We start from the raw sequence: 22,170 nt of genomic DNA, 5'->3' as shown, positions 1-22,170 counted from the left end.
CCAAGGGGCGGTGCTACGGGACCAACCGGGCAGTACCCCAGCTGCTCTGTCCCAGGCGTCCCCAAGAGCAGCTGGAGTGCTGCTGGGTTGGTGCCGTAGCGCCGCCCCTTGGTGCTGCGGGACGAACCCGGCAGCACCCCAGCTGCTCTATTGCAGGCATCCCCGATTCAGCTGCTGCTGAAACTGACCAGCAGCGGCTGAATCAGGGACTCCTGGGGCAGAGCCTGACTATCGTAAGGGGGGGCTATGAGGGGTCTGGGGTGGCATCCCCTCCCACCCCACTCCAGACCCCTCATAGCCCCCCTTCTGATAGTCCGGCATATCTGATAATCCGTCACCCTCTGGGTCCTAAAGGTGCCGGATTATCGGAAGTTTACTGTATATATAAATTGTTATACTGACAATAGCATGGTGTGTTAAGCATCTAGTTGTATTTTTAACAACTATAAGTTAAAAATATTTGGCAGTAGTGACCGAATGTTGTTTAGTAATACATGATAAAAGTAGGCACCTAGAAGGAGGATGGTGATCTTCCATCTTAATACTAAAAAATTAAAATTTTAATCCTTTCTCAGAGTTAGACTCCTGCTTCAGCACAATATCGTTTAATGTAGTAGTATTTGAATGAAAAAAGTCCATAACCTAGCAGTTTACATGCTGATGGCTTTCTTTTGCAGAACTGAGTGTTTAGATTCACATTTAAAAAAATACACACTTTGAGCCCAATCCTATTGGCCTTGCACAAGCAAAATTGTCACTGATCTCCACTAAATTCTGCTTATGTGAGGATTATTGAAATGAGATCCTTTATCTACAAAAGGGTTTCGTGTCTCTGTTGTGCAAGAATGTTAACATTGGCGATTGTCAAATTAGCATAGACCTGACAAGGGCAAAAACAAACAAAGTACTGTGTCTGTCAATTTCTGTTTTTCAAATCAGAAGCTCAGATTTGTCTCTGGTACTAACCCAGAGCAGTGTAAGAAGCTTGAAACAACAGATTACAAATAATGTCGTTGGTGCATTAATCTGATGCACTTGGTGGATGTTGACAGTGTTTTCTAGGCAAGAGATTTTATTCTTTCTCAGCAGTATAAAGCTGGGTGTATTAAGAATCTGAGAAGTTACTTGTCTTCATATGGACTCTTTCCTTAAAAAGAGAGAAAATACAGCACTCAGATTCACTATGTTATCACAAAGGGATTATGAAGAAAATTATGTAATCAAGGTTGGTTTATGCATATTTTTTAAATAGGAATACATTGAAATCTGCACCAAGAACTTTCTTTTCAGCTTAGTAATAGAGATGACCTTTATCTATTTATAAAAAGGATTAACAAAACCTCAGGGATATTTTTGGGGAACTTCTTGTTCAATTCAGACTTGAGGTTTCATTATGTATATTCTTGTTTGGTTTGATATCCTGTTGTAAGGCTTTTTTTTTTTTTTTTAGTTTTTAAATCTCGAAATTCAAGTTTATGTAACTTGTGTGGTTTCATTGTTTGTAGTCTTTTAATAGTTTAGTAGAAGAGAAAAGCATCCCTAGTATAGTTTATATATGTAAGATAAGGAGTCAGAAGACCTAATTTTATTTTGTGCTTTGTCACAGGTCTCTTTTGTAGTCTTGGGAAATTCCCTGGGTAAAGTCATGGACGCAGTGGGCATAGTAAGGCTAAATTAATTAATATTAGAAAATTGTTTTGAGAGCCTTTCATAGAAGGCATTGTAGAAATGAAAACTGTTTATCAGTTCTTTTGAATCCATTGTTTTCATTTTGTTCAAATATTTGATTAATATTCTCATCACTTCGTTTCCATTTGTTTGGGGTCTTTTAAAAATGTTTTGCAATAGAAGGTAGCTGTTCTTTCAACATTAAAAAAAACACAGCACAAAATGGAGTGTATGACCAACAAAAGATTAAATAATCCAAAAAACTAACTGGATTTTGCATATTTATAAAAATAATCTTTTTCCTTTTTATAAATATGATGATTGGCTTATCTAATTTTTGAAGCTTCTGCTTGGATTTGTATACATTACTTTTAAAAATCAATTTTATTTTTTAAATCTTATTTGGTACTTAATTTAAGTTTGTGTGGCAGACAGAGAAATTTGTTAGGGAAGTGCAAATGCTAAAGATGGTAGTGAAAATAGTAAGCTAAAAAGAGTTGCATTTGTGTGTGGTTAGTTTCTATTCTGAGTCATCTAAATGCAGAATTGGTTAGGAGTCCTACAGCCATTTTGCAATGTTTGATATTGTATAAAAATGAATACATTCCATTACCTAAGCGTAGAAGTTTTACTTGCTTTAATGATGTGATGTGGTTCATAATATTTGAAATACACTACGGAAGGTGCAAAACAAGTATTTTTGAATAAATTTTAAAAACCACAAATGTTTGGTTCTTAAAATTTTGGGTTGTTTTTCAGCTTTGTGTTGTTTTCATTTCTTAAGCTTAGTGATATCAGTATGCAGACGACTACACAATTAACCAATAATTCTGGGCTTATTGGTTAATCTTATCAACTATACTTACTCCCCACCTCTTGCTGCCTCTGTAAAAACCAGCTCCCCACCAACACTGGATCCTCCTGTCCTGCCCCACGCTGCTGCGTCTGTTAGAGAGACAGCAGTGCAGAGTGTGAGGGCTGCAGACAGGCGCCAAAATGCACAGAGAGCTGGCTTTCAAGAGGCAGGGGTGAGGCAGAAGGCAGTGCTGGGGGGAGCCGGCTTAAAAGCCAGTTCCTCCCAGTATGAGCTTTGTGGTGCCACCTGCGGTCCCCCACCCTGCACTGCTGCCTGTATCAGAGGTGAGGGGTAGAGGGGGCGCAGGGCAGGGGAGGCTACCACAGAGGCAGCCTCTCTCTGTGACGGCCCAGGCTTACAGCAGACAGAGGCTGCTTTGTGGCAGCAGCTCCTGTCCCCCGGGAGACCGAGTTCTCCATGGACAGGGGCTTCTGCCATGGAGCAGCTTCTGTCTGTGGGGAACTCAAGCCCCCCTGTGGACAGGGGCTGCTGTCACGGAGCAGCCTCTATCCATGGGGAGTTTAGACCCCTCACAGATAGGAGCAGCAAGCAGGAGCCAGTCACATTGGAAGCTGTTTTTTAAACTGGTTCCCCTCGCAGACTGGCTCTGCCTGCCACCCTGCACTGCTGCCTCAGATACAGAGGCAGAAGTGTGCGGTGACAGGGGGCTCCCAGGGAGTGGGGTCAGAATGCACTGGCTTCTGGCCCCGCTCCTGGGGACTATTGAATAGTTGTGTAACCACTAAAATTTCATACAGTTACGTGACTATTCAATTACACGCTATCTAACATCTCCACTTAAGCTACGGAGTTACCAATAAATGCAGGTATACACCTGAGTCAGTAGAAAGACTGCGTGGTTCCTGAGGGCAGGCTTACTGATGCCTTGATGTACAGCTTTACTGGGATGCCCATATGACATATTTTGACCATACAATGATAACTGTACCAGTTATTTTTTATTCTACTAATGTTTCTTGGTAGATATTTTAATATTACAAGCTGGTGATGTATTTAAATAAGTAAATGTTATCTGCCTCATTATCATAGTCTCACAATCTAATGAATTTATCCTCCCAACACCAGGATTGTTCCTAGTTTAAAAAGTGAGAACTGAGGCATAGAGAAACTAAGTAACTTGTCCATTGACACTCAGGGAGTCTTTGGTAGAGCAGGGAACTGAACCTGGGTTTTCTGAGTCCTATGCTAGCACCTTGACCACTGGACTACTCTTCCCCTCATATTCCTAACAAGGAACCATAAAATATTTTTAAGTACTATCAGTCTGTGACATGCAGCCTTAGAATATGTAACAATATCACTTTTTTAGTTTCAGATTGATCATCCTTCATTTTTTCATGCAGGACTCTCTGTACTCTAGGGCAGTGGTCCCCAACCTTTACGGGCTCCCGGGCGCCCGGGGGCGGGGCCACACTCGCGCCGGGCGCCCGGGGGCAGGGCCACACTCAAGCCGGGCGTCCGGGGGTGGGGCCACACTCGCGCCGGGTGCCCGGGGGCGGGGCCGCGCTCCTGGGGCACGCCAGGGCCGGGGCCGCCCGAGCCCCTTGTGCCTGGGGCCGGCGCCCGCATGTGCCCCGGGGCTAGGGCCGCCCGAGCGCCGCGCACCAGGCGCCGGTGAGTGTCGCGCGCTTGGGGCCGGCGCCTCCAGTGCGCCGCGGGCGGGGCCAGCCCGGGTTGTCGGCGGGCACCTACAAATGCCCCGGCGGGCGCCATGGCGCCCGCGGGCACCGCGTTGGGGACCACTGCTCTAGGGTTTATACTGCACCTTATTGAAAGCTGAATTGGCTAAGTGCAAGTTAAGCATCAGATGTCAGGGTATTTTTTAAAATCAGAACAGATTTGCATGGCTTTTGAGCCACCCTATCCTTTCAGAAAATGTATTTTGGAATAGTTTGCTTGGAGTTTGCCCAGGTTTAATGTAGCTGTTGACTTTCTAAATATTTTCCTTACAAGTAGTGAAGTTTTTGTATTTTCCCCCAAAATATAGATATTTGTTTAGGGGTGTTATCCCTTACCCCCTTAAAAAAAAAAGATCTGAAAACTCACTGATCTGATAGGGACTGACCCTCTTATTTTCAAAACAATCTGATTCTCCTTTTCAGTATGGGTACTTTCTTGTGCATGTGATGTTGCTTTGTATAATTTGCATTTAGGGCATAATTTTACTCTGAGAGTATTGGCCTGAAACTCTCAATTATTGTAATGGGCGTTCCACGAGCATAATTGACTTTGTTTTCAGACAACTTTCCATACTGAAAAACAATCAGCAGTTGAGCTATAGCAGCTGATGCTGGCCGTTACTGACTGTTAATTTTACATTGGGTAAAGATAGGCATGGGTATATTTACAGGATCAGAACATGGGCTATTCCAGTGGATAAAAAAATAACAAAATATTTAAATTAAGACAAAAAAGGAACGTGTCTTGAAATATATTGGTTATGGTTTATGAATATTCTAATAAACCCCCCTCTAATCTCTTTTTCACCTACCTATTACAGTAAAAGATTGACAATATTATTGCTTAAAAACTCACTCTCCTACAGTATGACTTCCTTCCTCTTCTGTTATAGTCTGTTTGTATATAGTAGAACGTTGTTGATTTTGCCCTCAATCTATGGATATATGTTCATGGTGGTGATCACAAAATCAAAAATATCCTAGAGCTATCTGCCTCCTTTATCCCCTTTGTGAATTGAACTGAAATAACCCCCAAGATTTTTTCCTTGTATGGCAGAGTACCTCATTTTTTGTCCCAGTGCAGTTACCAAAATGTAGTAAAACTTTGCTTTAGAAGGGGAAAGTTTTGATGTAAACCTAACAAATATTATCATCTGGAGAGTGAATGATGTGACTCTTTATGATGATGATTTTGTGTGCACACACACACGCATTGATGGACAAGAATACAGGATCAAATTTATGGTGCTTTTTCAGAAATGAGACTGAGAATATGAGTCATAGTTAATAATCAGACTCAAAACTTGAATGAATTTTCAACCTTGTCTTCATTATTATTAAATACATGGGAGATGATTTTTCAGCCTTAACACTAGGGATGTGAAAGTGTAATTGTGTACATGATTAACCGATGAGCCTAGCCTCATTGGTTAACCTTCACGGTTACATGCAGGCTCCTGCTGCATGCAGGGAGCTGCCTCTGTCCCCCACTGCTGCTCCTGTATCAGAGCAGCAGCATGCGGAAGGGGGCAGGTGGGAGCCGGCTTAAAAGCTGTCTTCCTGTGCACACTGGCTCCTGGGGAGCTGCCCCACGTGTAACCATGTAACCACTGAAATTTTCAGTGGTTACATGGTTACTTAAGTAAGCACATTTTAACATCCCTACTAAATATTTAAGTTAATGAAGGTTTTGTGTCTGGTAATTGAGGTTTGCTGGAAAGTCATACAGAAACATCATGCTCACTCATTTTGTTAAATATTTCAAGGAGCTTTGTGAATTGATCTCAGGCACTCTTTGCTATCCAGTCTCTTTTAAAAAGAGGTTGTGCCTTTTCTAGCATAGTAATTTATAGGGGCGGAGGAAAAAAAAAATCTCACTCTCTTCCATGCTGAAGGAAATGTAACACATATGACTTCAGTACAATGAATTTTAATATTTTGTGCAAGTTGCTTGCATTTAAAGTGAGAGTGAAATTTTTGTTTTAATAAAAGAATAAACTGCATTATTTGCCTAATTAAAAAAACAAATTATTTGGGCATTCTTTCCCCTTTCATGTCCGTTTTTCATGAAAGCTCTTGATGAGTTAGATTGCTTAAGGCTACATCGAGTTTGCTCATTCAGCCAGAATATGTCCTGGCCAATCAGAGGATTATCTCATGAACAGAACACCGTTTCACAGGATGTGACAAGGATTTGACATGACAGTTTTACAGTCACATAGCACACAGAAGCTTAAAGAGACAGAGGCATGATAAGCTTTGTGATGAGGACCTGCTTTGCTCCTGGTGCCCTTTCATTCCCCAACTCCCTCTCCAAAAAAGTCCAAAACCCAGAATTGTGATGGTATACAAGGCTTTCTCATCTGAAAAACTAAATAGTAATTCACACAAATATGGATTATATAAGCAACTTCTTTCTGGAGATGAAAGCCTTCATGGTTTTCACTTTCTAGAGTCTAAAAGAATCTTGAAAATGTGAAATGTATTGTTGTAGCAGGTGGGAATGGAATTTGCTTATTACTGGAATTGCTTATTATTGGATTGCCTTCAACTGATTATTCTCTCCATTAAAATTCCTAAATGATAGTTCATTGGGCTGCTTGCTGGTCTTCAGAGAGCTGTTGGCTTGTGTCATGTTGCTGGTCTCTCTTCTTGTTTCCAGCTGCTGAGCTGCCCCAACAGACATCAAAAGATCCATTAAATCCTTCTCCATTTAAGCAATTACTATTATCTTTAATGAGAGTGAAGGTAGTCCACAAGACAGACTCTAATGCAGGGATGGACAATAATTTTTGATGGGGGGCCACTCCAAGCATTTGGTAAATGGTCAAGGGCTGCATTCTTCCAGTCTGGGTTAGAGACTGAATACAGAAGGGAGTTTGGGGTAAGGGATTGGAGCACAGAATGGAGTGTGAGAGCAGGGGAGTGGGACAGGTAGCTCCCTGGAAACTGGTACACACAGGGATCCAGCTTAAAAGTTAGTTCCCCATGTGTATGGGCTCCCTCCTGCCCCCTGTGCTACTGCCTTTGACATAGAGGCAGCATTGGGAGGGCGACAGGAGGTTCCCCAAGAGCCTGTGTGTAACTATGAAGATTAACCGATAAGCCCAGGCTCATCGGTTAATTGTGTACATGGTTACACTTTCACATCCTCCTTCACATGCTGCCTGTCTTAGAAACAGGCAGTTCCTGTTGGCTGTAAACTGGCAAATGGGAGCTGCAAGATTCTTCTGGGGGCATTCATGAGAAGCTTCTGCCCCCTCCCCTAGGCTCACAGCATTCATAGAAGCACATAGTCTGGTAGCCTGCTTTCCTGAATGCTGAGCAGGGAAAGCAGGGAGCTTGGCTGAAGCTGTATTTGCCTGGCCCTACTCTAATGAATTACCCCATAAATGTGCTTTAGAACTGTTCCTTAAAAGAAAATCTGTAGCTGTCAAGGCTGCTTTCCTTACTCTGGGATGATGAATGCAGAAGTGGGGGCCTGCAAAAGCACCCCAAAATCTTCTGTCTCCAGGCTTTGGTATAAAAGTTCCCCCTAAAAGCCTAGATTTGGGGGATAAAAATCTGCTGCCACCATCAAGTGCTTTTGAACCCCCAAACTGGGGTGGACACTTGAAACCAACCCCAGGGGCACCCCAAGCTCTTTTCTCCAAAGATTGCTGTCTGTGGCTGCTTTCCCCTAGTCAGAGTCATGCAGATCCCACAGACAGATTTTCCAGGACACTGAAATGAACCAATACCAGGTTAATAAAAAAAAAGAAAGAACTTTTTTTTATCAAAACAATACTCCTGTTACAAGCATAGTTGATGGGCTAAATGGTAAGAGCCACCAATTAATAAACTCATGGGGAATTTTCCCATGGGCTCAAAACTTAGTTACAAAAGAGAGGAAAGCCCATTTCTAACAGCACAGACATCATATTCACAGTCCCAAACCATAAAACAATAAAACCTAGTGGATTTATCTAAACTTTACCCTACTTACAGATGGTGAAGAGTCTTTTCTTGGAGAGAGACATGTTGTCTGTCCCCCTCAATATTGGAGAGCAAAACTGGCTCAGAGACAAAGGAGGGAAAAACCCCAAAATTCCTTTTTCTCAGTTTGAAATCCCTATCTGCATTTCTGTTGGCTGACTGCTACCTGGCTAGGTATAGTTAAATCCTTAGTCCCCAGGCTGCTGGCCATCCCTCATGACCATGACAGTAGCGCATTCAGATTTATGGATGATGAATAACAATAATGGTCAGGCTTTCCGCTGTTATCTACTATAGTAGAGCTGTAAATACAGTTTTCTTACACAAACACTGTAAAGATCTGAGTTGGAAATTCATTAGCTGAAGTGAGGAAAAATGTAGGAGGGAATACAATTGAGAAGTTAGCTTTTTTATTTTACATCATTTACTTCTGCTCTCCTTGTTGCTGAGTTGGGTACATGTTAAAAAAACTCAGAAACAGCAGGGATCAGGACTCATTAAATGGTAATCAGTTCTTGTTGATAGAAGACATTTTCTTTAAGGATGTGAAAGGAATGTTCTACCTATTATTAATATTTTCCTAAAACATGAACCAATTATTTTTTCATTTTTAGATGTAAACAATTATATTGCTTTGTTTTAGTTTTCACAATAGCTTAGCAATCAAAAAAATTCATTCAATAAGCCAGTTGTTGCTTCATGCTTTGTATTTTGATTTTGCCTTTTCCCCCGCTAAAAATGCCAAAAACAATAGCCTAGAAAGACTTACAGAAATAGTAGACTAACAGGAAATCTGTATGTTAATAGTTCAACCTCCTCCTTTATTGCAATGAAGGTTAGCTTTTGTCATTGTCTCTTAATCTCCTGAGTGAACTGCTCCCTTGTCCTCTGCTCCCTAATTCCACTAGACAGGGAAGGATGAAATTTAATGTGGAAGAGGTTGGGAAGTCAGAAAAAGACAGGAAGATTCCCAGGACAATCTTTATTCTTTGGGTTTTTTTGGCCCCACTGAAAGGATCTTTTGCTGTATTGTCAGTGTTGTCTTGTGTTGTAAAGGTTGTGAGAGTACCAATAAAGGAAATCAATCCCCTCACCTGAGATTCAGCTAATTAGGCACAGGTGGGGCTAAGCCCAATTCCTGTATGTGGTAGGATAACTTTTTGACAGTAACCATAGAGGTCTAGGCTGGCACATGTTTACTATCTTATTGCCATTAGTGCTTGTACTGGGGAGTAGGGAGGGAGTAGGGGATATTGAGCATTTGTGTGATATTGAGAGTATGGTGCATGTATTGGAGTGAATGGAGAGCAGAGGTATTACAGAGGCAATGGTGGGCACAGGCAACAAAGAAATCCAAGGAACATAGTAAATTTCAATACAGATCAAACCAATGGTCTGTCCTATTTTGTGTGTATAAATTATGTCTGTGTGCTACTTAAACCTGGAAACCCTAATTATAAGAAATGCCTGCTAAAAGATGCTGGATTTTGTTAATACAGTATTTGTGAATGTTGCAATGTAAGCTAGTGTAAATGAACGCATAAAACTATAATTCCTGTGATGCATGGACACTGAGATGTAGGTGTCAGCGCTCTCTCTGAGGGAGATCACAGTCTGTTTCATTTTTCTCTTCTTGTTTTTGAATTGTGGTAATGCTCAAAAACCCTTACCAGATTAAAGTCTCTCTGAGTTAGGCATAGTACAAATACACAGGAAGGTTGCAAGTCCTGGCTTGAAGAACAATATTAGACTGCCTGACACGTGGAAAAATTTGAAAGATAATTAGTATTTATTTAGGCAAAGGGTTTGCCATGAGTTCTTGGACAGAATCTTGGAGAGTCCTGGTGAGCACTCCTGGGTGAGTAGAGAAAGTAAGAAGGATTCTTTCCCCTCTCCCCCCCTTTTCTTCTTCCCTTTTCTCTCTCATTCTCATCACTGATACTTAGAAATTCTTACTATAGGTGCTGTTACTGTCTTTCTATTGAACCAGCCCCTCTACATGCAGGTTTCCCATTGGCAAGGAGGCATGCTGCTGCCTATAGTGCTGATTTATCAGAGTTGAGGGACTAGTGGAAAAGTACAGGCAATGGCAATTTCAGGAAGAGAACTTCAAAATAAAACACACAGACCAGTGAAGTCAGTGAAGCAGCATGGTGAAAACAGGCAAGGAAACCTTCCCACGACCTGTGCTTGTCCTTCAGACCATGGACAGACATCTACATGGATCCATTGGGCAATCCTCTTCTCCCTATTTTTCCCCATACATAGGTGGGGACTAGGCATGTAAACAACTAGTCGAGTAGTTGACTACTCAGTAAGCCTTATTGGGTAGTTAAGTCACTACTTGACTAGTCGCTCCCCCCCCCCCTTGCTGCCCCTGTATCAGAGGCAGCAAGGTAGGGGAGCAGTAGGTGCTGGGTGCTGGGGGGAGTCAGCTTAAAAACCAATTCCCCCCCCCAGCACTGTCTCTGGGGGTGGGGCAGAGGAGGTAGAAATGCAGTGTCTGGGACTGGGTGTGAGCTAGGACTCAACTGTCCCAGCTAGTTCCCAGTTCCAGACCACTGTGGTTCTGCCTTTTGAAATGCAGTAAGAGCCTTGTGACTCTGACTATATTTAAAAAGCAGAGCCTCAGTGAACTCCCTTATCGACCGATTGAGTAGTTGATGGAAATTCCATCAACTACTAAATTAGTTTATTATCCGCTATTTAACATCCCTAGATGGAACATACGCCTTGTTGTGTTGTAAAGCTGTAGACGTGTGTGGAGAAGATTCTGTTCTTTCCAACGTCCATGCAGTACCTTCTGAAAAAATGGCGGGCACCACGTTGGGGACCACTGATCTACATGTTTTGTTAGCCTTTAAGGTGCTACTAGACTATTTGTTGTTTTTTAAGTTTGAAAGAGGCTGTCATTCATGCTCCTTGCTCCCAATAAAATTGTATGGCTTCTCTGTAGAGAAGTGCTAACTAATAAACTCATTCTAATTTTAATTTTAGTAGGACAAAATATCTGCAGGCAGATACTGTATAGTATATCTACAATAACATACTCATGTTCAGTTTTTTAGGGGGATGGCGTTCCCGGTGGACATGTTGGATAATTACACTCATGAAGATTTGGAGAATTCTGCAGAAGACTATATGTCTGATCTTCGATGTGGGGATCCAGAGAATCCAGAATTCTTGTCTCTTGCCAGCAACATCCAAGTAAGAACCAATAAATAAATCGGTTCAGATTGTCTCTTTATTTGCAATGAAATGTAGAGGAAAAAAAAGGAAGGTAAATCCAGTCTATCTCGTGATTTTAATATTCTGATTTTAATATTCTGATGTTAATAAATTATTGCATTTTCTATATATTTTATCCATTTTAAACTGTATCTTTTTATTTTGGAACACTAAAAAACATGTTTTATATCACCTGGATGTTTGTGTAAACCACACAGATTATTGGTTGATGGATCTATATATATTGAACAACTCTTTTTAATTTTAAATCTCAACTGGTGAGTCAAGCAAACTCTTTGCTAGAATTTATCGCAGAAACGCACATGTTTAATTTATGCTAGCAGTTACTGCATCTAATTGGTTGCTTATGCCTCAGTCTGGCAAAGTGATCTGCTTGGATGTACCTTTACTCCTATAGGCAGTCCCATTGACTTCCAAAATGGTGTCTATATTGGATTACCAGTATTTGTCCTAAAACTTTTCCTGTTGCCATCAGAGCAGCTGTACTAATAAGAGACAAAACACTGGAATTTTATTGATCTGGCCCTCCTTGCCTTTAGCACATAGCTTGTCTTTGTGAAATAGTGGTCAAAATCGGGTCTGCCTATGCAGGCTCTCCCACTTGTATTACAATAATGTGACATTTTAACTAAAGAGTCTAGAATAAGTGAGGTCAGCGGGAGTAGGGCTCCACACTTGCAGATCCCTTTGCAGGAGCAGTGTGTCAGGCATTTTTCTCTAATCATGCTAAAAGCAGATGCTGTGTGTGTAAAATAAAAATTCTGAGCCATAACATACCATGATGTTAAAACTGTTTAATAAGCAAGCTAATCTTTCTCATAGTTTGAATGCCCAGTCATTTGTTCACCACACAAACAGTGCTAATATATACTTTATATAGGTATTTTCTAAAACAACATAATTAAATATTATAAATACTTGAATTTAAATAACTTCAGAATTCTTTTGATGAAGATATTGAACTCTTAAAACTAAGTGGTGCCAGTTTTCATATGTTGTTACCTTCATGCCACATTTCAGTGCTCAATTGAACATTTGGACACTGAAGTGCCTATTTTAGCACCAAAACTTGGGAAATATTGACCTGTTTTAAAGATGACCTGGCTTGCAAGGGAAGACCGTTTAGAATTGTGTATCAGGCATATCAAGTATTTTCTTTCTTGTTTCCTGGATGTCTTGACTTAGAAGAGTCTACAAAAGGTATTTGAGGTTTTCTTAGTCCTTAATTGAGGATGAGATGTTGAATCTTTAAGAAAGACAGCTTGTCTTCCAGTTGTTCATACAGATTTTGAGTCAAATGGCTATGAACATAAATAAAATAGCTTTCCCTCTCAGTAGAGATTCACTTCCTTGGGGTCAGATGATAATATTAGGGTGAGCTTTGTTCAGAGCAGGGCCTAATAGTAGAGAGAACAGATTGATGTACGAGCTATATGCTACTGTTCCCTGGCACAAGTTAGAGCAGCCAGAGATCACTCCATCATGCTCCTTGTCAGAGGCGTTGAAGGATATTAAGCAGTGGAATCCCCAGTTGGTTGCTTAGGGTATGTCTGTGTTGCACTAGAAATAAAATATATTTAGGGGCAGTGAATAACAGCTCCTGGGTTACTACATTGCTGAAACAGGAGTATAGATGTTGCCAATTGGGCTCTGAAAGCCATTCACCTTCCCCTAGGTTTCTGAGCCTAATACAGTAAAACTCCGATGGTCTGGCGCTCCTGTTGGTCCGGCACCATCAGGAACCCGGAAGTGCAAAGGGCAGCCGGACTATTGGAACTGCTCTGCCCCCAGCTTCCCCAATTCAGCCGCTGCTAAAACTGACCAGCAGCTGAATCGGGGAAGCCCGAGGCAGAGCTGTTATGCCCCGGCTTTCTGGAATCAGCTGCTGATCAGTTTCAGCAGCAGCTGACTTGGGTACACCTGGGACAGAGCAGCTGGGGCGCTGCCGGGTTGGTCTCGCAATGCCAAGGGTTGGTGCTACCAGACCAACCCGGCAGTGCCCCAGCTGGTCTGTCCCAGGCATCCTGATTCAGCTGCTGTTGAAACTGACCAGTGGCTGATTCCAGGAAGCAACTCTGCCTCAGGCTTCCTGGAGTCAGCCGCTGGTCAGTTTCAGCAGCGGCTGACTTGGGGACACCTGGGGTAGAGCAGCTGGGGTGCTGCCGGGTTGGTCCAGTAGCGCCACTCCTCGGTGCTGTGGGACCAACCCGGCAGCCCCCCAGCTGCTCTGCCCCAGGCGTCCTGATTCAGCCGCTGCTGAAACTGACCAGCGGCTGACTCCAGGATGCCGAGGGCAGAGCAGCTCTGCCTCCGGCTTCCTGGAGTCAGCCGCTGATCAGTATCAGTAGCAGCTGACTTGGGGACACCTGGGGCAGAGAAGCTGGGGTGCTGCCGGGTTGGTCCAGTAGCGCCGAGGAGCAGCGCTGCGGGACCAACCGGCAGCGCCTCAGCTGCTCTGCCCCAGGCATCCCCAAGAGCAGCTGGGGTGCTGCCGGGTTGGTCTCGCTGCACCAAGGGTCGGCACTACCGGACCAACCCGGCAGCACTCCAGCTGCTCTGCTGCAGGCGTCCCGATTCAGCCGCTGCTGAAACTGACCAGTAGCAGCTGAATCAGGGCCACCTGGGGCAGAGCCGGACTATCGGAAGGGGGTGCTATGAGGGGTCTGGGGTGGCATACCCTCACCCCACCACAGACCCCTTATAGCCCCCCCTTCCGATAGTCCGGCATATCTGATAATCCGGCACCCCCTGGGTCCTAAAGGTGCCGGATTATCAGAAGTTTACTGTATTCAGCCTGAATGGCAATATCTACTCTGCTGTTATTAGTGCCATTGTGCGAGCCTAAGTCGATAGGACTGGGCTGTAGGACTTGCTCCCTTGGGATGGTAGGGTTTTTTTCCCCTCCAAAGGCTGGCCTTTTGAATTTGAGGAAATTGGTAGTTTTGTTTGTTTTTTTGTTTTGTTCTGGTCTGGTTTTGCAGGTCACCTTTAAGCATGTTTGAAAACAGTTTCCTTGTCATCTTTAGCATGTTCTATATATTTTACTAATGCTATAGCAAGAGTCCATTGAACCATTCTAAACTCTTGTTTCAGATTCCTATTAGCTTGTCAACCGTAGGCTTCGTTCCTCTTTATGGTGGAGATCAGACTCACAAAGTTCTTGCTTTATTTGCACCTGAGGACTCGCTCACAGGTTTCATTTTAAAATTCTAATCTAAATGTTGTAACATTTTGCTTCTGTGACAAATACATTTAACCAATCATTTACTCATTCCATTCTAGCTTGCAATGACTAATTACCTTTTTCAGCTTGAATGCAGTGTCCATTACCTTCACTTTCATATTATTGTTAATTTCTGTTGTAGATTCTTATCCACATTTTAAATAAGTGTGAAATTATTGTACTGATCAGAGCAGAACCAGCTAGATTAACTTTGGAAGAAATGTAGCAAATGAAAGGTAGAGATTTGATGATTTAATGTTCAAAGGCAACATGTACTTTGTCTTAAAAAAGCTTGAGAGGAGAGAATTTGATACTCAGCCTGTCTTCCTCTGTCTATCCAAATTGAGGCTACTACATTGGTTTTCCTTTTTTGTCAAGCAGGAATTGAGTTCCTCTACAGATCTACCAATCCAGGCCCCTTCTAGCGTACTGCATGAAGTTCCGACTCATTACCTTTGCCTTCAAGACTAGGGATGTTAAGGACTAGTTGACTATCCGATAAGCAAATAGGACTAGTCGATTCCCCTCCCCCCGGCTGCCTCTATGAGATAGTGGCAGCAAAGTGGGGGAAGAGGTACTTCAAGTGGCAGCACCACACAGCTGAGCCGCAGCTCAGCTATGTGGCATTGCCCCTTTAAAATGCTGAAAGGGCTGTGGAGTCTGGGGTCCGCTGGGAACTCCCCAGCTAACCCCGGGTTCCGCACAGTATTTCCCCAGAACTCGGGTTCTGGGGAAATGCCACGTGGATCCCGGGAGCCCCCCAGCTGACCCCGGGCTCCATGGCTGCCCCTTTGAAACGCAGAGGTGGTGTTTCTAAGGGGAAGCTACAGCGCAGCCTGGAGCCCAGGGTCAGTGGGGACTCTGAGTCCTCTGCTGACCCTGGGCTCCATGATTTTGAAATGCACAAGAACCCCCATTGTGGACTCTGGTACATTTCAAAGCAGGCACCAGCATGTAGCCCGAAGTCACAGGTACTTTCCATTGGCCCCGGGCTGTATGCGGAGTTCCACATTCCTCCTTTGAAATGTACAAAGCTATGGAGAAATTCCATTGACTACTCAACTAAGCAATTAACCACAATTTAACATCCCTATTCAAGATCTTGTGTAACTCAGCTGCAGCTGCCTTTTCTTGTGGCATTTACCTTCCAGTGTTCCACTATGACAACCTCAGTGCTATTCTTATCTCCTTCTCTAGTTCTGTCTCTGAATTTGTCCGTGCTACCTTTAAGTACAGAATATCTCCCTCATGCTGATCACCATCCTATCACCCTCTCCACTTTCATCTCCCTTTTTGAGATTCACTTTTTCTGTCATGACCACAATAGAATAATTAAACAAACAAACAAACAGCTCTTCTATTATTTCTCTGGGTCCCAAGCATATTCCAGAAACAGCAAGTGGGGGGAACGAGAACTGGTGCCCCATGGGGAGCCAGCTCCTGTGGAAACACCTGCTCTCCCACTCCTCTGCTTCCCACAGAGGCAGCAGCACGGGAGTGGGAGGCAGGTGGAAGCTGGTGCTTGAGGGGGGCCACCTACTCCCCTTCCTGTGTTGCTGCCTCTGATAGAGAGGCAGCAGTGGGGGACTCTCTGTGGAGCCACCTGCCCCCCCCCATGCTGCTGCTTCTCCCTAATCTGCACTAAAAGCAAATAATTGAATTAATAATGCTTCTTACTGTATCTTAAAAGATGTCTATTATAATTTGGTAACTAGAGTTGTATAACTAATAACTTTAAAGACTTATCTTAAGTTGTAAAATGTCAAGACACACTAATTTTTTTATATCCATCTTTTTCCTTTCAAGCTATAGCCCTGTATCTTGCTGACCAATGGTGGGCCATCAATGATATTGTGAGAACATCTATCCCTTCTAGAGAAGGGCTTCATCAGGTAAAGCGCTCCAGAATTGTATCTTACCTGTTTTTCTCTTGTAAGGTCAAATTTATATATAATTTTAATAGGGATAGCTCATGATCTGAGATGTGTTGCACATTTTGATTTGATTTGGAAGTGAATCTAATAGTGCAAAGAAATGGGTGGACCATCTCGCATAGCGGGAACATCAGCAGAAATTGAGACGGTTGTGCTCTTTCATGTCTTAGTTTTCTATTTAGCTGAATTCTTCAAAACAGCATTGCTCTTGTGAAGCAGTCTCTCGTGAAAGATACTTTACCGTTAATGGTTTAAGGGCTACCTTCTGAGACCCATACTGTCTGAGTGCCTCGCAGTTTGACACATCATGCGAGTTGTGTATGGTACTACTGGAAAAGCTTGTTGGCTGTGCATCTCTCTCTCTCTCTTTCTTGTTTAAGTTCATTGTCAGTTGCTAAGAGTATCTTTCTGATGGACAAGGCTGGATATGAGTTCAGAATATTTCAGCATTCCTGCCACCACAGGCCTCTTTGGTGCCCCCATGTCCAGTAGAATCGATGCAGTGTTGTTTGTTTAATTTGTTTAAATAGATTTTGAGTGCAGCTCCCTGCTTCTGCATTTCTTTCAGTGTGAAGTATAATTGCAGTGTGTGTGAAGAAATGAAGAAAACTTGGTTAGAGCACAAGGGGGAGTGGAATTCCTTGTTTCCCAGCACAGAAAATCTTGATAATAACTAGCTGCACCACCTCCCAAAATCTGCCAGTGTTACACTTGCAGACGAGAGACCATTATAAAATTGGAGTTTCATTAAAATTAGTATTACAAACAAAACTGTTTGCATATGCCCCATTTCAGTTCTTTGAGAGCACACACAACTTTTGAAAGCTGTATTCCCATTCCTTGTAAATATAATATTGTCCCAGTATTTCTATTAACAAAATTTAAAATACAGTTCATCCACTTGACTTATGATCTTGTGGATGACTTCTAATAATAGTCATTCTCAAGTGATTCTTTGAATCATGCCTTTGTCACCATCAGTTCTGGTACTGATTATGGAAGCTTCTGGAGCTTTCTTCAGTTGATTTCACATTAAGAAGAATTTTTTTGCAGCAATTTTAGTTTCACTATTCTACAGAATAGTCAGTTCTAAACACGTTAGCACCCCAAAGACACTAGTACCTTATGAAATAATATTTTTTATATGGTCAGTGGTCTAATGATGTAACTCCAAGTTTTTCTTTGAGTGATAGTCTCTGTATGTGTTCCTCATGTTGAATTCGCATGCGTACCATGTGCCTGAGTGTGCAGTTTTTTGCAAGCTGTGTCTATTGCTCTTTTTGTGCTCCAAGCCAGGAACATAAAAAGTGTGGTGAGTCAGTGCCTCTTCAGATCCTTTTTACCACCTCATGGCCAGAGTCAGAATCTTCAGTATCCTCTTTCCTTTTGTTGTTGTTGTTGTTGTTTACTGCATCATTGTGGGAAGATATTATATATAGTTATTTTTAGTAGTCTTTATACTCTGTTATCTACTGTATATTTGAGTGAGTCTGTCTATTCAAGAACTCCTCTTAAATGGTAAGAGCTAGGACCACCATATCAGGTATGCAGCTTCCTCTGACCATAACTTAAAGCAAGGTTAGGGTTTGGGTGTGCCAGCAAAATAGGACGTGCCTGGAATGGGATTGCTTCTCATAAAATCATGCAGAAGAGACAGAATCACCAGGAAGGTAAAAGGGGCTGGCTAGGGGCGTGCCCCCCTCCCCCAGCCCTGAGCCTCCCATACCCAGCTGTCCTTTTGGGAAGGTGGTCAGAGGCTGAAGCTCCTCTCCTCCACAATTTGTGCAGGGATGCAGCTGGCTGTTCCCCTTTGTCAGGGGGTGAGAGGAAGTGCACAGTTTGCTGCATCTCTCACTCTGTCTGGGGAGTACAGGGGGCAGATGAACTTGGACGTGCCCCAGCCCAGAGACATGCTCCCCTCTGCCAGCTGGAGCTGCAGCAGCCATGGAGAGGCGCTTCTCACCTGGCCCTTAGCTGCTACAGTGAAAGGGGGCTAGGCGAGCCCTCTTTCCCCAGGGCAGCCTTCATACTTAACTTCTTATCTCCAGCCCTACCTCAGAGCAATGATTTAAATCCATGGTGTCCAGCATGCTAGCCACTAGCTACATGTAGCTATTTGGCATGTAGAATGTGGCTAGTTCGCTATAGCACATTTCAGAACTGGTTGGACACTATGGATTTAAATGAAGAAACACAAAAATTAAGTTAAGGATCTGAGCAACACTGGGTAAATCTTCTTGTTGTCTATATAGTATAGCTAGATAGTATTTTTCCCCATTTTCTTCCCAGCCAAGGCCTTTTTCCTCTTGAAAAGTTTGAGATTATGTCCACAGCCTTGAGGTTCAAAAACTTTCTGCCCTCCTTTTTGGTGAGTTATGAACATCTTCACTGCCTCTACAGCCTGGGTGAAACTCATAGTTTTGCCATGTGCGGTGTCTACTGCTCTTTTCCTCCCAGAAGTCATGAGTGTCTAGAACTGAGACTCAAAAAAGACTCATGGAGGAGACCTGGGCCAGAGACCACCCTTTGTTGATCAGTCTCCTCAAGTGGGCATCACCCCTCGGAGCATAAGAATGGCCATACTAGATCACATTAGCCCAAGTTCATCTAGCTCAGTATCCTGTCTTCTGCCAATGCCAGGTGTCCCAGAAAGTACAAACAGAACAGAAAATCATCAAGTGGTCCATCCATTGTCTCCCATTCTCAGCCCCAACAGAATAGGAGCTAGGAATGCCATCGATGGACCTATCCTCCATGAATATATCTAGTTATTTTTTAACCCTATTATAGTCTTGGCCTTCATACCATCCTCTGGTGCAGAATTCCGCATGTTTACTGAAGAAATACTTCCTTTTGTTTGTGTTAAACCTGTTGCTTATTAATTTCATTTGTTGACTCCTAGTTTTTGTGGTATGGAAAGGGATAAGTAACTTTTCCCTATTTGCTTTCTCCATGCTATCTAATTATATTATGGTCATTATTGCCAAACAGTCTTGCTATACTCTTGGATCAGATCCTGTGCTCCATTTTAGGACTAAATCATGAATTGCCTCTTTTTTGGGTTCCAGGATCAGCTGCTCCAAGAAGCAGTCATTTAAGGTGTCAAGAAATTTTATCTCTGCAGCCCATCTTGAGGTGATATGTACTTAGTGAACATTGGAGTAATTTTTAAAAAAATTTAATAGCTTCTCTAATCTCCTGGAGCATTTCATATTCACTAGGACTATCCTGGTCAGGTGATCAGTAATGAATCCCTACTGCTATATTCTTATTATTAGAACATGGAATTACTATCCATAGAGATTTTGTGGTACAGTTTAGTTATTTTAATATTTTTGCTAATCTAATTCTAGCATTACATAGTTACTAAAAGACACAACATAGTTTGCAGTGCAGACAAGAGGCATAACTTAATTTGTAATGCTAACAAGAAGCAAGACCTGGCAGCAAACAGTGTTTAACTATGAGAGGCAGGAGAAAATTATATAGGACTTACTTATATTTATACTTGTATTCTTATAGCAACATTAAAATACTACATTTTGGCTAACTTGGACTGGCAGCCCCAGTGTTTTGCTGTAAGTGGTTGCCCCATGAGTTGGGGGTTGGTAGCAGGCAGCCCAGATGTGCCTACTTTTAAGATACAAGTACTGAATTGTGCCTATATTGAGGGTTTTTTTTAATCTCTGCTGCCTGATTGGTTGCTTCCAGTTTCATGTGGTGTAAACTGGTCAGTTCATAACTCTGGTGTTAGTATCTTTTGACGTTTTAAAATAATTATAATAAGTTTTTGGAAATAAGGGCAACCTCCCAAAGAAGCCTGCTTCTAGGCCTCAGTGGATAAGGGCAGATTGATGGCCAAAACTTCTCACCAAGTCACAGTGGATGTGACAGATACTGCACCTAGATTCTAGAAGGATGCAGAGTGCCTTACAAGATCTGCCCCCTCAGCATTTTCAATCAATTTCTTGAGAAGATGGAAGAATCTCTCCACTCCCTCAAAGACTCCAGGACAAGACTTTGCTTATTAGGCATGTACACCCCTTCCCTAAGAGAAAACACCACAGACAGGGGTATAGGGCAAGAATGCCTCTTGAGCCATTTTACCACGACCATACAGGAAAGACAGGGTTCATAAACCCAGGCACATAGTTGGGTTAATAGCTTCTCTAATCTCCTGGAGCATTTCATATTCACTAGCACTATCCTGGTCAGGTGGTCCGTAATGATATCCTTGGCATCAATAATTTACTCATTACAGGAGGATTCATGAGTCTTGACATGGAAGATACATCTTTTCACATAGACATTCATGCCATTGGGGGGGGCGGGGGGGGGCACATGGCCCTTTAGAACGTCCTTACATGTTGACCATGATCCTTGGTACCATCATCTCTCTCTTTTGACAGTAGTGCCTCCAGTAAGGCTCCTTCATGCTGCCTCTGTCCCCTGCTGCCTCTATCCAAGTATCCCACGGAGCAGCCTCTGTTCGTGGGCAACCTGGATCCCCCATGGACAGGGGCTACTGGCACCCTGTGCTGCTGCCTCTGTATCAGAGGCAGCAGTGTTGGGAGGCAGGAAATCGATTTGCACAAGGAGAAGGTGTTTTAACTGGCTCCCCTCATGGACAAGCTCCTGCCTGATACCTCGTGCTGCTGCCTCTGATACAGAGGCAATAGTGCAGGGTGGCAAGGGGCTCCCTGGGACTGGGCCTCGGGTGCTATCAAATAGTCATGTAACCAATAATATTTTATGCAGTCTACATGACTATTCGATTGTACAATAGTTAACATCCCTATTTTAAATCCCACGTTTAGTCTGATAAATCAGACTAGTTAGGCTTAACTTGCCCTTTTGGTGAGAGTTTTCATGCTGTCTTGTTTTAAAGTCTTACTTTAAAATTTGGTTTTGTTTTTCTGAGTTGTGGGTGATAGATTTTTCATAGAGGTTTGGCTTTTAATTTTTCCACACATTTCTGAAACTGTATTTTAACAGCCTTAATTTTTCAGCACTGTTTCTGAGCACTGTCTCCTTCAGTTGTTCCCATTTGCTCCTTTGTTCTAGCAGTAAGATGCAAAAGCTTATCTTTTAATCACAGCACTCTGTACAATCCTTGAGTTGATCTTTCAAGTATCTTCTTATCTATTTGATTAAAACAAAATTAGGCTGACCATATTTCCCAAGTGAAAACAGGACATGCTATGTGGGGCTAGCCTGAGCCCTTCCCTCTCCATGCACAGGGTTGGTCCAAATCACTCACAGGAGCCCCCTCCCAATGTGGGGCTGGCATTGTCGCTGCCCCGAGCCCTATCTGCTCCATGTAAGATTGGGGATGATATCTCTGCTTGCCTGAGCCCTGCCTCCTTCCCTCCCTCCCCCCTTGCTTAGGGCAAGTATTGTTGCTTGCTCTTTTGTATGTTCCTCTGCACCTCAATTTTCTGACAAAACTGGGCATTTTTCCCATTTGCTCTTGCGAACTGATCGAGTTAGTAACAACAAGTGGGGACAAATTCCTGCTTTTGCCAAAAGTCAGGACAGGGCTTTAAAAATGGACTGTCCCAGCTA

At 42.9% G+C, this 22,170-nt stretch overlaps 1 protein-coding gene across 3 annotated transcripts in view; it reads left to right on the top strand.

The window, feature by feature from the left end:
- FAM169A (family with sequence similarity 169 member A) overlaps window positions 1–22,170 on the top strand; it is a 65,673-nt gene that overhangs the window by 17,184 nt on the left and 26,319 nt on the right. For 2 of the 3 annotated variants that reach the window (XM_089779354.1, XM_075932271.2), the window contains exons 2-4: window positions 11,260–11,406; window positions 14,542–14,641; window positions 16,478–16,563. In XM_089779354.1, coding sequence (XP_089635480.1) covers window positions 11,272–11,406; window positions 14,542–14,641; window positions 16,478–16,563 — 321 coding nt within the window. In that variant the 5' untranslated portion in view covers window positions 11,260–11,271. The remainder of the gene's footprint in view (window positions 1–11,259; window positions 11,407–14,541; window positions 14,642–16,477; window positions 16,564–22,170) is intronic. The other variant, XM_075932273.2, reaches the window with a different exon arrangement.

Source organism: Pelodiscus sinensis, chromosome 6 (genome assembly GCF_052426305.1).
Source record: "Pelodiscus sinensis isolate ZL-2025 chromosome 6, ASM5242630v1, whole genome shotgun sequence".
Classification (NCBI taxonomy): Eukaryota; Metazoa; Chordata; order Testudines; family Trionychidae; genus Pelodiscus; species Pelodiscus sinensis.
Note: the sequence above shows the minus strand (reverse complement) of the source record. Positions and strands in the feature narration are given on the sequence as shown.